Here is a 15,150-nt window from a genome sequence, read left to right on the forward strand (position 1 = left end):
CTCTGGTAAAAAATCTTAAAGTAAGGGAACACTTAGGAAGCAGCGATCATAATATGATAGAGTTCAGTCTGCAGTTTGAAAGAGAGAAGACAGAATCTGATGTAATGGTGTTACAGTTAAATAAAGGTAATTATGAGGGCATGAGAGAGGAACTGACAAAAATGGACTGGAAGCAGAGCCCAGCGGGGAAGACAGTAGAGCAAAAATGGCAGGAGCTTGTGGGTAAAATTGAGGACACTGTATAGAGGTTCATCCCCAAGAAAAGAAAGATTATCCTGGGAGGGATTAGACAGCTATGGCTGACAAAGGAAGTCAGGAAATGTATTAAAGAAAAAGAGAGATCCTATAAAGTGGCCAAGAACACTGGGAAATCAGAAGATTGGGAAGGCTACAAAAACAAACAGAGGATAACAAAGAGAGAAATAAGGAAGGAGAGGATCAAATATAAAGGTAGGCCAGCCAGTAATATTAGAAATGATAGTAAAAGTTTCTTTCAATACATAAGAAACAAATGACAGGCAAAAGTAGACATTGGGACACTTCAAACTGATGCTAGAAGCCTAGTGATGGGAGATAAGGAAATAGCAGGAGAACTTAATAAGTACTTTGCATCAGTCTTCACAGTGGGAAGACATGAGTAATATCCCAACATTTAAAGGGAGTCAGGGGGCTGAGTTGAATATGGTTGCCATTACAAAAGAGAAAGTGCTAGAAAAGCTAAAAAGTCTTAAAATCGATAAACCTCCTGGCCTCGATGGGCAACATCCTAGAGTTCTGAGGGAGGTGGCTGAGGAAATAACGGAGGCATTGGTTGAGATCTTTCAAAAGTCACTGGAGTCAGGGAAAGTCCCGGATGATTGGAAGATCGCTGTTGTAACCCCCTTGTTCAAGAAAGGATCAAGACAAAAGATGGAAAATTATAGGCCAATTAGCCTAACCTCGGTTGTTGGTAAAATTCTAGAATCCATCATTAAGGATGAGGTTTCTAAATTCTTGGAAGAGCAGGGTCGGATTAGATCAAGTCAACATGGATTTAGTAAGGGGAGGTCGTGCCTGACAAACCTGTTGGAATTCTTTGAAGAGATGACAAGTAGGTTAGACCAGGGAAACCCAGTGGATGTGGTCGACCTAGACTTCCAAAAGGCCTTTGATAAAGTGCCACACGGGAGGCTGCTGAGCAAGATGAGGGCCCATGGTGTTCGAGGTAAGCTACTGGTATGGATTGAGGATTGGCTGTCTGACAGAAGGCAGAGAGTTGGGATAAAAGGTTCTTTTTCAGAATGGCAGCCGCTGACAAGCGGTATCCCGCAGGGTTCAGTGTTGGGACCACAGCTGTTCCCATTATATATTAATGATCTGGATGAAGAGACTGGGGGCATTGTAGCGAAGTTTGCCGATGATACAAAGTTAGGTGGATAGGCAGGTCGTACTGAGGAAGTGGGGAGGCTGCAGAAGGATCTAGACCGTTTGGGAGAGTGGTCCAGAAAATGGCTGATGGAATTCAATGTGAGCAAATGTGAGGTCTTGCACTTTGGAAAAAAGAATACAAGCATGGACTACTTTCTAAACGGTGAGAAAATTCGTAAAGCCAAAGTACAAAGGGATCTGGGAGCGCTAGTTGAGGATTCTCTAAGGATAAACATGCAGGTTGAGTCCATGATTAAGAAAGCGAATGCAATGCTGTCATTTCTCTCAAGAGGGTTGAAATATAAAAGCACCGTTCTGCTACTGAGACTTTATAAAGCTCTGGTTAGGCACCATTCAGTGTACTGTGTCCAGTTTTGGTTCCCACACCTCAGGAAGGACATTACTGGCACTGGAGCGTGTCCAGCGGAGATTCACACAGATGATCCCTGGAATGGTAGGTCTAACATACGAGGAACGGCTGAGGATCCTGGGATTGTATTAATTGGAGTTAGGCGGCACGGTGGCACAGTGGCACAGTGGTTCAATTCCCGCCTCAGGCGACTGACTGTGTGGAGATTGCACGTTCTCCCCGTGTCTGCGTGGGTTTCCTCCGGGTGCTCCGGTTTCCTCCCACAGTCCAAAGATGTGCAGGTCAGGTGAATTGGCCATGCTAAATTGCCCGTAGTGTTAGGTAAGGGGTCGATGTAGATGTAGGGGTATGGGTGGGTACGCTTCAGCGGGGCGGTGTGGACTTGTTGGGCCGAAGGGCCTGTTTCCACACTGTAAGTAATCTAATCTAATCTAATCTAATCTAATTAAGGGGAGATCTAATAGAAACTTACAAGATAATACATAGCTTGAAAAGGGTGGACGCTAGGAAATTGTTTCCGTTAGGCGAGGAGACTAGGACCTGTGGACACAGCCTTAGAATTAGAGTGGGTAAATTCAGAACAAAAATGCGGAGACATTTCTTCAGCCAGAGAGTGGTGGGCCTGTGGAATTCATTGCCGCGGAGTGCAGTGGAGGCCAGGACGCTGAATGTCTTCAAGGCAGAGATTGATAATTCCTTGTGACATCAAGAATTTAAGGGCTACGGGGAGAATGCGGGTAAGTGGAGTTGAAATGCCCATCAGCCATGTTTGAATGGCGGAGTGGACTTGATGGGCCGAATGGCCTTACTTCCACTCCTATGTCTTATGGTAATTGGGAGGAAAGTTTGGGCGCTGCGTAATGGGCAAGGAGATGTAAAAGGGCAAGTTCTGTATTTCTTTTGCTTGTATGCGAAGGGTTGTGGTTTTAGAGATGTCTGAGGTATAGGCCAAGGTGTGGCAGAAGGAACAGTCCCTTTTTGTATTGCTGAAGGGAAGGAGTAACCATTTACTTAGCATCTCCCACAGTTCAGTAACCAAATAAAAAGGTATTCCTAGCAATCCATAACACTCACTCTGCTTTTGCTCTTACCACTTTATCAAAAACACAGACAAAAGAGTAGATAGTAACGTGACTATTACATGTAATTATGAATATTGCGTGACCAATGCCAGATGCCTATTATTCATTTCTAATTTTAGTCAGAAATCCATTAACTACATGTATTCTCAATTAGCTACATGTGACATTTGGATGAAATGTTGGCAAACTGTGTGCTGGGCTGCATTGTGAATGAGTGTGTAAATCTTTGATCTTTATTTCATAGGGTGTTGCCACAAATTTATGTTGCTGTAGTAGAAGCAGTGCTGGCTAGCATCCGATGCTACGTGGAAACTTCCAGCTTAAAAATTGTAAGTGTACTTTGTAAGATTGAATATAAACCGGTTGACTTTTATTTTGGGGCTGCCGGCTATAGCAATCATAGCAAGGCAAATGAGAGGTGATCTCATAATTCATTGGAATCTTTGCAACATCTGCCAAGTGGATGAAAGAGAAATAATATGGTTGTTAGGTATCTGACAGCTTGGAGTGCATGGTGCATATTCTTGCTCATTTGTATTTTGGAAGTTTCAGCACAGTGCTGTAAAATATGTGAAAATGTTAGCAAAATCAGTCTTTGATAAGACCAGAAGAAGACCCTGACCAATAGTAACAGGAATTGGTCATTCTGCGCCCACGATCGTGCTTCACCATTTGACAGGATCATGGCTGATTCAACATTACTCCTATCCACCTTCCTGCCCTTTCCCTATAATCCTTGATTCCCTTACTGATCAAGAATCTATCTCTGCCTGCACAGCTCTCTGATCAGGAGTCCCAAAGACACACAACCTCTGAGAAAACAAATTCCTTCTCATCTCAGTCTTAAATTGGCCTGTACTTCTGAGACTATGCTCTCAGGTCCTAGATTCTAAGAGGGGATGCATCCACTCAGCATTTACCCTGGCAAGCCCCTTAAGAATCCTCATGAGATCATCTCTCTCATTTTTCTAAAGTCCGAATGAATGGAGTCATAGAATCATTTAATCTCAACAGTGTGGAAACTGGCCATTCAGCCCATTGAGTCCTCAACAACCCCTCAGAAGAGCATCCCACTCAGACCTACCCCTCTAACCTATCTCTGTAATCCTGCTTTTACCACGGCCGATTCACTTAACCTACGCGTTTTTAAACTTTGGAATGAAACCGCAGCACCCAGACAGAACCCGTGAAGACATGGGGAGAATGTACAAACTACCCATTAGTCGATTTGAACCTGGATTCCTGGTGCTGTGAGGCAGCAGTGCTAACCACTGAGCCACTGTGCTTCCTAAATGAATCCCAACCTGATTTAGCCTTTGCTCATAAAATAATCACTCCATGCTAGGGATCTTCCCAATGAGCCTTTTCTGAACTGCCTCCAATGAAATAATACCTTACCTTAATTAAGGGGACCAAAACTGGTGTTCGCGGTGAGCTATTGGGATGGATTGATGATTGGCTGTCTGACAGAAGGCAGAGAGTTGGGGTAAAAGGTTCTTTTTCAGAATGGCAGCCGGTGACGAGTGGTGTCCCGCAGGGTTCAGTGTTGGGGCCACAGCTGTTCGCATTATATATTAATGATCTGGATGAAGGGACTGGGGAAATTCTAGCAAAGTTTGCCGATGATACGAAGTTAGGTGGACAGGCAGGTAGTACTGAGGAAGTGGGGAGGCTGCAGAAGGATCTAGACAGTTTGGGAGAGTAGTCCAGGAAATGGCTGATGGAATTCAACGTGACCAAATGCGAGGTCTTGCACTTTGGAAAAAAGAATAAAAGCACAGACTACTTTCTAAACGGTGAGAAAATTTGTAAAGCCAAAGTACAAAGGGATCTGGGAGTGCTAGTCGAGGATTCTCTAAAGGTCAACATGCAGGTTGAGTCTGTGATTAAGAAAGCGAATGCAATGTTGTCACTTATCTCAAGAGGGTTGGAATATAAAAGCACCGTTGTGCTACTGAGACTTTATAAAGCTCTGGTTAGGCCCCATTTGGAGTACTGTGTCCAGTTTTGGTCCCCACACCTCAGGAAGGACATATTGGCACTGGAACGTGTCCAGCGGAGATTCACACGGATGATCCCTGGAATGGTAGGTCTAATATACGAGGAACGGCTGAGGATCCTGGGATTGTATTCATTGGAGTTTAGAAGATTAAAGGGAGACTTAATAGAGATGTACAAGACAATACATGGCTTGTAAAGGGTGGATGCTAGAAAATTGTTTCTGTTAGGTGAGGAGACTAGGACCCGTGGACACAGCCTTAGAATTAGAGGGGGGTAAATTCAGAACAGAAATGAGGAGACATTTCTTCAGCCAGAGAGTGGTGGGCCTGTGGAATTCATTACCGCGGAGTGCAGTGGAGGCCGGGACACTAGATGTCTTCAAGGCAGAGATTGATAGATTCTTGTTGTCTCAGGGAATTAAGGGCTACGGGGAGAATGCGGGTAAGTGGAGTTGAAGTGCCATCAGCCATGATTGAATGGCGGAGTGGACTCGATGGGTCAAATAGCCTTACTTCCACTCCTATGTCTTATGGTCTTATACTTCACTGTAGTCTCCTGATTGCATGCACCTTGATCATTGATTGTTTTTATTTAACTTTTAAACTTGGAAGTTACTTAATTTTAAGTTTATAAAGTTTCATTTGTGTTCTGTTTTAAGCCCTACATATTTAATCTTGTAACTATGGCCCCTCACTCTTAACTTCCCAAATAATGGGAACCACTAATTCCATCTACTTAAGAAATAATATAGGCAACTGTTGTAAAGAAGAAAGAATTCCATTATACAGAGCATTTCTTCACCTTAGGATGGCTACTATGCTTTTTGGGACAATCAACTATTTGTCAACTAGTCACTGTTCTATTGTAATGGGAGCATTGTGCGTACAAGGTTCTGCACATAGGAATGAGCATCATGGCCATAAAATGTGCTTAGTGATGTTGACTGACACATTTATTGATCAGGGACAAAGCTTGAATTCATTTAGAACCTTTTTAAGATAGCAAAGTATCAGGGGAGTGCTTTTATAGGTGTGTCCTTAAACAAAATTTGCCACTGAACCTAACAAAAGGATCTGTGGACAGAACAAAGTCAGCTTTAAATAATGATAGTTTGGAAAGGAAAAGAAATTTGCAAGGGTATTTCAGAATTTATAGTCAAAACATCTGAAAAATCATAGTTTCGGAGGAAGTTAGAAAGGGGGTGGACATGGCTGTGAAAAGATGTAAAAAGGAGGATAAGAAGTTAAATTTGAAATCCTGCTGGACCGAAGCCATTACAGCTTAGAAAGCTCAGGATTGCTGATTTAAACAGACTGCTGAAAGAATATGGGATATTGCAGCTGTGTTTGAGATGAAGTCCGATTTCACAGCTGGAATGGAGGTGAGAGTAAAGGAGGAGGAAAAAAATATTGGAAACAATATTGCAGCGGTCTGGAGATAACAAAAGATGGGTTGAGTGAGGAATGGGAAAGAATGCTTTTTTGAAGATGTAAGTGATCTTGGTGATGAGAAAGGGAAATGAAATGAGTGGCTAGGGAACTGAGTTTGTGGCATTAGTATCTCCTGCTTATGTAATTGAGAGACAAAGATGGTGCCTCATCTCAAGATACCTGGATAGAATGAACTGGAGAAGATATTGCTACTAGTAGGAAAGACTAGAACTCTGGCGCAGCCTCAGAGCGAAGGGGTGGTCCTGAAGAATAGAGATGAAAAGTTTCTTCAGCCAGTTGGTGGTGAATGTATGGAGCTCCTTGCTGCAGAAGGCCAAGTCATTGAGCCTATTATAAACAAGTTCATAATTTGTATGAAAAATTATAGAGAAAGTTCAAATTGGGAGGGCTCAGCAGATGATTATGCCTTCCAGAACAAGTGATAGGATAGAGTGTGTGGAAAGGGATAGGAAATGAACTTCAGGCGCAGCAGAAAACAGGGTGGCAATGAGAAGGGTCGAGCAGTCAATTCAGGACTGATGGTATTGTAATGTACACAGTATATGAAACAAGGTAATTGAGTTTGTAGTGCAGCTTGAAATTGGCGGGTATGATGTGGGTATTACAGAGACGTGGCTACAAGGGGAACAGCCCAAGGAACTAAATATCCAAGGAAATACAAAGGACGGGCAGAGAGGGAGACATTGCCTTGTTAGTGAGAAAAGAAATCGATAACAAGAAGTGATATAGAGTTGCAATGTGTAGAGTTGTTGGTGGAGTTGAGGAGCTGGGAAAATCAGGTTGGTAGTGGATCTCAAGAAAAGGAATTTATGGAATGTCTATGAGGTGAGCTTTTGGAGCAGGTTTAGGTCGAGTCCATTAGGAAATAGGCAATTCTGGATTTGGTGATGTATAATGAAGCAGACTTGATTAGGGAGATTAAGGTGAAGGGATAGTAACCGTAATATGTTCGATTTCGTCCTATCGTTTGAGGGAGAAGCTGGAATCGGATGTCATGATATTATAATTGAGTTTTAAAAAAAACTACTCCGCCACAAACAAAGAGCTGGCTAGATTTGATTAGAAGGGGAGCTTAGTAGGAAAGATGGTGAGATGGTGGAGCAACATGACAGGAATTTCTGGATATAATTTGAGAGGCATGTTCGAAATTCATCCCAAGGTAGATGAAACTCACTTAGGGGATGGGAAGGAAACCATTGCTGATGAGGGAATTCGGGACCACACAAAAGCAAAAGAAAAAGCATGAAGATTAGTGGGAAGACTGAGGGGTTGGGAAGCCTTTTAAAAACCAGCAGAGGAGAACTTAAACAATAATGGGGGAGAAGATGTTATATGAGAATAAAATAGCTAATTTTATTGAAGATTTTATTTTTGAGATATCTAAAAGATAAGAGAGGCAAGAGTGGACATTGGACCACTGGAAAATGAGGCTGGAGAAGTAGTAATAGGGAACAGAGATAGTGAGGGAACTAAATAGGTACTTTGTGTCAGATTACACAGTGGAAGACACCAGCAGTACACCAGGGGTCAGTGTTGGGACCACATCGTACATTCACAATCTGGACGAAGGAACGAGGGCATTATTGCCATGTTTGCAGGAAGATTAGGTAGTGGGAGTGGGGAGGTTGCAGAAGTCCTTTGACAGGCTAGGAAAGTGGATAAACAAGCGGCAGATGGAGTACAATGTGGGAAAGTGTGAGCATTTTGGTAGGAAGAATAAACTGGGAAAAGCTTTCAAAATCTGAAGCGCAGAAACTATAATTGAAGAACAGAAATGTACTGCTACAGCTGCACAAAGCCCTGCTCAGACTTCATTTCAAGTATTGTGAGCAGTTCTGGCTGTGTGTTTAGGAAGGATGTCCTGGCTTTAAAAATTGTTCAGGGATGAAGGGCTTGTCGTATGAGGAGCTGTTGAAGGCTCCAGGTCTGTACTCTAGTGAACATCGAAGGATGGGGTGGGGGTGCATGTTTGAAACTTACAGAATATGGAAAGGCCTGGATAGAGAGTGTGTGGAGAAGATGTATTATGTGCTCTTGACTAGTAGGAGAGACTAGGACCTGAGGGCATAGCCTCAGAGTGAAGGACAGAGCTACCTCCTTCAGAACAGAGGTGAGGAATTTCTTGAGTCAGAAGATGATGAATCTGTAGAATGCATTGCCACAGAATGCTGTGGAGCCCAGGTCATTGAATGTATTTAAGACTGGGAGTGATAGAGATGTTCTTGATTGTTGAGGATCAAGGGTTACCGGAGAAGGCATGTAAATAGTTTTGAGAAATATCGGCCGTGATCGAATAGCAGTGCAGAATCGGTGGTCCAGATGGCTTAATTCTACTCCTATATCTAATGGTCTTATGGATTAGTAGGCGGATCAAGTTTTACAAGGAGACTGTAGGTTGAGCAACATATCAGCTATGTTCGAATGGTGGTGCAAACTCGACAGGCTGAGTGGCCTTAGTCTCCTCCTATATTTTATGATCTGTGCTAAACACAGTTGACTATGTTGGTGCAAATGAGTCTTATAAGACAGAAGGCTGGAGTAATAATTGATGCTTTTTGTACATTCATAGGCCAAAGAAGTTGCAGAAGAGGTTTTCCTTTCAACATTAGACTATTATAGTCTTACGCAGTACAAAACTGCCCTAAGGTATGGATAACTACATTTGTCTTTGGCTGAGACTTAAACGTTTAACTTTGCAAAGATGAAAGAACGGTATGCCTGAAGAGGCACACAGTGGTTAGTTCTTGATAAGAAGCATGAATATAATCAATATTTCTTTTTCACTCTGTATTTGTAGTCATAGAAATGTCTCCACAACAATAAGGTACTTTAACTAATCGCAGTTTACCATAGGAGCAGAAGTAGACTGTTCAGCCCATTTAAGTGTTCGCTGCCATTGAATGAGAGCCTCACCTCAGCTTTTCCTGAATTACTTTTGATTCTCTTATTGGTTGAAAATCTGAGTATCTCAGCCTTGAAGTACTTAATGACCCAGCCCCTGTGTGATTTTTAAAAAGTCGACAGCACAAACCTCTGAGAAGGGGAATTCCTCCTTATCTGTTTTTAATGTGTGACACCATATCCTGAGATTGTGTCCTTTGTTCCAAGAGTTTCCTACAAGGACAAACAACCTTTCTGTATCTACCCTGCCAAGTCCATTAAGAATTTCATACGTTTCAATAATATCACCTCATTCTTTATTCTAATACTTAGCCTCTCCTCATATGGCAGCTCTTCCATACCAGGTATGAGCCTGGTGAACCTCTTATTGCCTCCAAAGCCAGTATATCCTACCTTAGGTAAAGGGGTTAAAGGTGTTCCAGCAGTTGTCTGACTAGTGCTTTGCATAGTTTTAGAAAAACCTCCTTTCTTTTATAGTCCATTCCCATGGAAATAAGGGCTAACATTCTATCTGTCCCACTGAACATGGGTGCCATGTTCTTCATTCATGAATGAGGACTCCCAATTCCTCTGTTCTGGAGATTTCTGCCTTTCTTCTTCATTTAAATGATGTTAAACACCTTTATTCTTAGTCAAAGTGCATAACTTCATATTTTCACACTTTATATTCCACTTGCCAAGTTTTCACCCCTTGCTTAACCTGCCTACATTTCTTTGTAGACTGTGTTATCCACACCATGTGCCTTCCTACTTTTTTTTTGTCATCCGCAAGCATGATTATGGAACATTCCCTTCCCTCATCTAAGTTATTAATGGATATTGCAAATAATTGTTGTCCTTATACTGACCCTGTGGCGCACACCACCAGTTGCAGGTTGCCATCCTGAAAATGCCACGCTCTGCCCCCACTTATCCCAACCCATCTTCTTTAGTATATAAAAATGTATAGAGGATTTCCTATCTCTAGCACCCTGGGTTCTTAAGTAGCCTAACATGCAATACCTTATTAAATACCTTCTGAAAATCTAAATGTCTGACATCCACTGCTTGCCTTTTATGTATCCTGTTTGTTACCTTTTCAAAAAAATTCTAGTAAATTTGTCAGGCTTGGTTTCTCCTTCATGAGGCCATGTTGACTCTGCTTTTCTACACTGATCTAGTCCCATTGGGCCAGCATTTGGCCCATATCCCTTCAAACCCTTCCTATTTATAAATTCATCCAGATGCCTTTTAAATGTTGTAATTGTACCATCCTCCATCACCACCTCTGCAAGCTTATTGCATACATGCACAACCCTCTGCATGAAAACAATTGTCACTTTTAAATCTTTCCCCTCTCACCTTTAAACCTATGTCCTCCAGTCTTGGACTTCGCTATCCTCAGAAAAGACCTTATCACCCTGTCCATGCCCCTCCTGATTTTATAAACCTCTATAAAGATCACCCCTCAGCCTCCAGTGCTTCAGGAAAATAACTCCAGTCTATTCAGCCTTTCCCTTATAGCTCAAACTCTCCAATCCTGCAAATCCTTGTAAATTTTTTCTGAACACTTTCAAGTTTCGCAATATCTTTCCAGGGAGACCAGAATTAAAAGTAGTATTCCATAAATGGGAAGCCTAATATCCTGTATAACTGCAACATGACCTCTGAACTCCTACTCCATTCAGTCACCAATAAAGGCAAGCATAACAAAGGCAGTCTTCACGACCTTGTCTACTTGCATCTCCACATTCAAGGAACTTGCAGATATTTTCACAACTCATTGTAAATATTTGAAACAAGAGTGGATAACAAGATGTAGGCAAATCAGAGAAGCCTGACAAAGAGCAAGCACAAACCTGCTATATTGAGTCAGCACAGAAGCAGGCCATTCTATCCAATTTCTTGGAATTGCATTTTGGAAGAATACCTCCTGCTGTCTCATCCCCTTTCGCCTCACTACTTAGTCACTTCTAGGACATCGTCTCCTGTCATTTTAAGACTTCAACACTTCAACTCCCCCTCCCACTCCACCAAGGACATGTAGGTCCTTGGACTCCTCCATCGCCAGACCATGGCAACACGACGGTTGGAGGAAGAGCGCCTCATCTTCCGCCTGGGAACCCTCCAACCACAAGGGATGAACTCAGATTTCTCCAGTTCCTTCATTTCCCCCCCCCCCCCCCCCCCCCTCCCCACCTTGTCTCAGTCAAATCCCTTGAACTCAGCACCGCCTTCCTAACCTGCAATCTTCTTCCTGACCTCTCCACTCCCAACCCACTCCGGCCTATCACCCTCACCTTGACCTCCTTCCACCTATCGCATTCCCAACGCCCCTCCCCCAAGTCCCTCCTCCCTACCTTTTATCTTAGTCTGCTGGACATACTTTCCTCATTCCTGAAGAAGGGCTGATGCCCGAAACGTTGATTCTCCTGTTCCTTGGATGCTGCCTGACCTGCTGTGCTTTTCCAGCAACACATTTTCAGCTCTCCATTAGCTTCCCAACCACTGATTTGAGATTCAACTGTCTATAGTTTCCTGGATTATCCCTATTTCCCTTCTTGAATAGAAAAATAATATTAGCTACTCGCTAGTCCTCCGGAACCTGTGCGATGGCTAGCAAGGATACAAAGATCTTGGTCAAGACCCCAGCAACCTACTGTCTTGCCTCTCTAAATTGACGTTTCGGGCAAGAGCCCTTCATCAGCAATGTCCATTTCTGATGGACGGCTCTTGCTGGAAACATTGATTTTCCTGCTCCTCAGATGCTACCTGACCTGCTGTATTTTTCCAGCACCCCACACTTGACTCTGATCTCCAGCATCTGCTGTCCTCACTTTCTACTAGATATCATTTGGCCCTGGTAATTTATCCACTTTAATGTCTTCAAGAGATCCAACATCACTACTTTCTTGATCTCAAAATGCCCTAGCATATTAAGTCTGCATCTCACAAATCTCGCTACCTTCCATATCCTTTTCCAGGGTGAATACTGATGCAAAGTACTCATTTAGGATCTCCCTCTCATCCAAGTACAAGTTTCCTCCTTTATCCTTGAGTGATCCTACGTTCTCCCTAGTTATCCTTCTAATATGTGTAGAATGCCTTGAGAGTCTCTTTAACCCTATTTTTCAAGGTCATTTCATGGCCCTTCTAATTCTCTGCTTAAGTACTTTCCTTCTTTCCTTGTATTTCTCACTGCCCTGTCCAATCTTAGCTTCCTAAACCTTGTGTATGCTGCTTTTTCCCTTTTGACTAAATTTACAACCTCCCTTATTAGCCAAGGGTCCTTTACCTTGCTGTCCTGTCCTTCCTCCTTACTGGAGCATGCCAGTTTTGAACTCTCATCAGCAGGTCTTTAAACAGTTCCAACATGTTGTCTCTGGTTTGTTACCCGTGCCACGTGATAGAGAGTCGAGGAATAGGGAGAGAGAAGAGTTAAATGCGTGGCTACAGGGATGGTGCAGGAGGGAGGGATTTCGGTACTTGGATAACTGGGGTTCTTTCTGGGGAAGGTGGGACCTCTATAGACAGGATGGTCTGCACCTGAACCTCAGGGGCACCAGTATCCTTGGGGGGAGGTTTGCTAGTGCTCTTGGGGGGGGTTTAAACTAACTCTGCAGGGGCATGGGAACCCAGACTGTAGCTTTAGGGTGCAGGACCTGGAGTGTAGGGAGGTTAGGAATATGGCATCAATCTTAAAGGAGGGTGCCTGTAAACAGAAGAGTGGCTTGAAGTGTGTATACTTTAATGCCAGAAGTATACGAAATAAGGTAGGTGAACTTGCAGCGTGGGTTGGTACCTGGGACTTCGATGTTGTGGCTATTACGGAGACATGGCTAGATCAGGGACAGGATTGGCTGTTGCAGGTTCCAGGGTTTAAATGTTTTAGTAGGGTCAGAGGTGGGGGTAAAAGAGGGGGGGGGTGTGGCTTTGCTTGTCAAAGATAGTATTACAGCGGTGGAAAGGAAGATGGATGAAGATTTGCCATCTGAGGTAGTTTGGGTTGAGGTTAGGAATAGGAGAGGTGAGGTCACCCTGTTAGGAGTCTTTTACAGGCCTCCTAATAGTCCTAGAATCGTTGAAGAAAGGATTGCGAAGATGATTCAGGAGAAGAGTGACAGTAATAGGGTGATTGTTATGGGAGACTTTAACTTTCCTGATATTGATTGGGAAAGCTATAGCTCAAGTTCGTTAGATGGGACAGTGTTTGTGCAGTGTGTGCAGGAGAGTTTCCTGACACAATATGTAGATAAGCCAACAAGAGGTGAGGCCATACTGGATTTGGTTCTGGGTAACGAACCAGGCCAGGTATTAGAACTAGAGGTAGGTGAGCACTTTGGGGACAGTGACCACAATTCGGTGATTTTTAGTCTAGTGATGGAGAGGGATAAGTGTGTACTACAGGGCAAGAGTTATAGCTGGGGGCAGGGAAATTATGATGCGTTGAGGCATGACTTAGGATGTGTGGATTGGAAAAGTAGATTCCAAGGCAAGAGCGTAATTGATATGTGGAACTTGTTCAAGGAGCAACTATTGAGTGTCCTTGATAAGTACGTACCTATCAGGCAGGGAGGAAAGGGTCGTGTGAGGGAGCCGTGGTTTAATAAGGAGTTGGAATCCCTTGTTAAATGGAAGAGGGCGGCCTTTGTAAAGATGAGGCGTGAAGGTTCAATAGGGGCGATTGAGAGTTATAAGGTAGCCCGGAAGGACCTGAAGAGAGAGCTAAGAGCAGCAAGGAGGGGACATGAAAGGTCCTTAGTTGGTAGGATTAGGGAAAACCCGAAGGCTTTCTATAGGTATGTTAGGAATAAAAGAATGACTAGGGAAGGAATAGGTCCAATCAAGGATAGTAATGGGAAGTTGCGTGTGGAGGCTGAAGAGATTGGGGAGGCGCTGAATGAATCCTTTTCGTCAGTATTCACTCAGGAACAGGACATTGTTGTCGATATGAATACTGAGGCACGAATAAGTAGAATGGATGGCTTTGAGATATGTAGAGAAGAGGTGTTGGAAATTCTGGCAAGGGTGAAAATAGATAAGTCCTCTGGGCCTGATGGCATTTATCCTAGGATTCTCTGGGAAGCAAGGGAGGAGATTGCAGAGCCATTGGCCTTGATTTTTGTGTCCTCTTTGTCGACAGGAGTAGTGCCAGAGGACTGGAGGCTAGCAAACGTGGTTCCCTTGTTCAAGAAGGGGAGTAGGGATAATCCTAGTAACTATAGGCCAGTGAGTCTCACTTCTGTTGTGGGCAAAGTCTTAGAGAGAATTGTAAGGGAGAGGGTTTATGCACATCTGGATAAGAATGATGTGATCAAGGATAGTCAGCATGGTTTTGTGAAGGGCAGGTCGTGCCTCACAAACCTTATTGAAATCTTTGAGAAGGTGACGAAGGAGGTAGATGAGGGGAAAGCGGTAGATGTGGTATATATGGATTTTAGTAAGGCGTTTGATAAGGTCCCCCATGGTAGGCTACTGCAGAAAATACAGAGATATGGCATTGAGGGTGAGTTGGAGGTTTGGATTAGGAATTGGCTCTCTGGAAGAAGACAGAGGGTAGTAGTTGATGGCAAAGGTTCATCTTGGAGTGCCGTCACTAGCGGTGTTCCGCAAGGATCTGTTTTGGGACCATTGCTGTTTGTCATTTTTATAAATGACCTGGAGGAAGGGTTAGAAGGTTGGGTGAGCAAGTTTGCGGATGATACGAAAGTCGGAGGAGTTGTAGACAGTGAGGAAGGATGTGGCAGGTTACAGCGGGATATAGAGAAGCTGCAGAGCTGGGCAGAAAGGTGGCAAATGGAGTTCAATGTAGCTAAGTGTGAAGTGATTCACTTTGGTAAGAGTAATAAAAAGATGGATTACTGGGCTAATGGTAGACTACTTGGTAGTGTGGAAGAGCAGAGGGATCTTGGTGTCCATGTACACAGATCTCTGAAAGTTGCCACCCAGGTAAATAGTG

At 43.4% G+C, this 15,150-nt stretch overlaps 1 protein-coding gene across 4 annotated transcripts in view; it reads left to right on the top strand.

Moving 5' to 3' along the window:
• The window catches only part of dnaaf9 (dynein axonemal assembly factor 9), a 212,406-nt gene that overhangs the window by 67,972 nt on the left and 129,284 nt on the right, over positions 1-15,150 (top strand). For all 4 annotated transcript variants that reach the window (XM_072577236.1, XM_072577220.1, XM_072577228.1 and 1 more), the window contains 2 exons: positions 3,104-3,188; positions 8,881-8,957. In XM_072577236.1, the coding sequence (XP_072433337.1) occupies positions 3,104-3,188; positions 8,881-8,957 (162 nt within the window). The remainder of the gene's footprint in view (positions 1-3,103; positions 3,189-8,880; positions 8,958-15,150) is intronic.

This window comes from Chiloscyllium punctatum, chromosome 1 (genome assembly GCF_047496795.1).
Source record: "Chiloscyllium punctatum isolate Juve2018m chromosome 1, sChiPun1.3, whole genome shotgun sequence".
NCBI classification, from domain to species: Eukaryota; Metazoa; Chordata; class Chondrichthyes; order Orectolobiformes; family Hemiscylliidae; genus Chiloscyllium; species Chiloscyllium punctatum.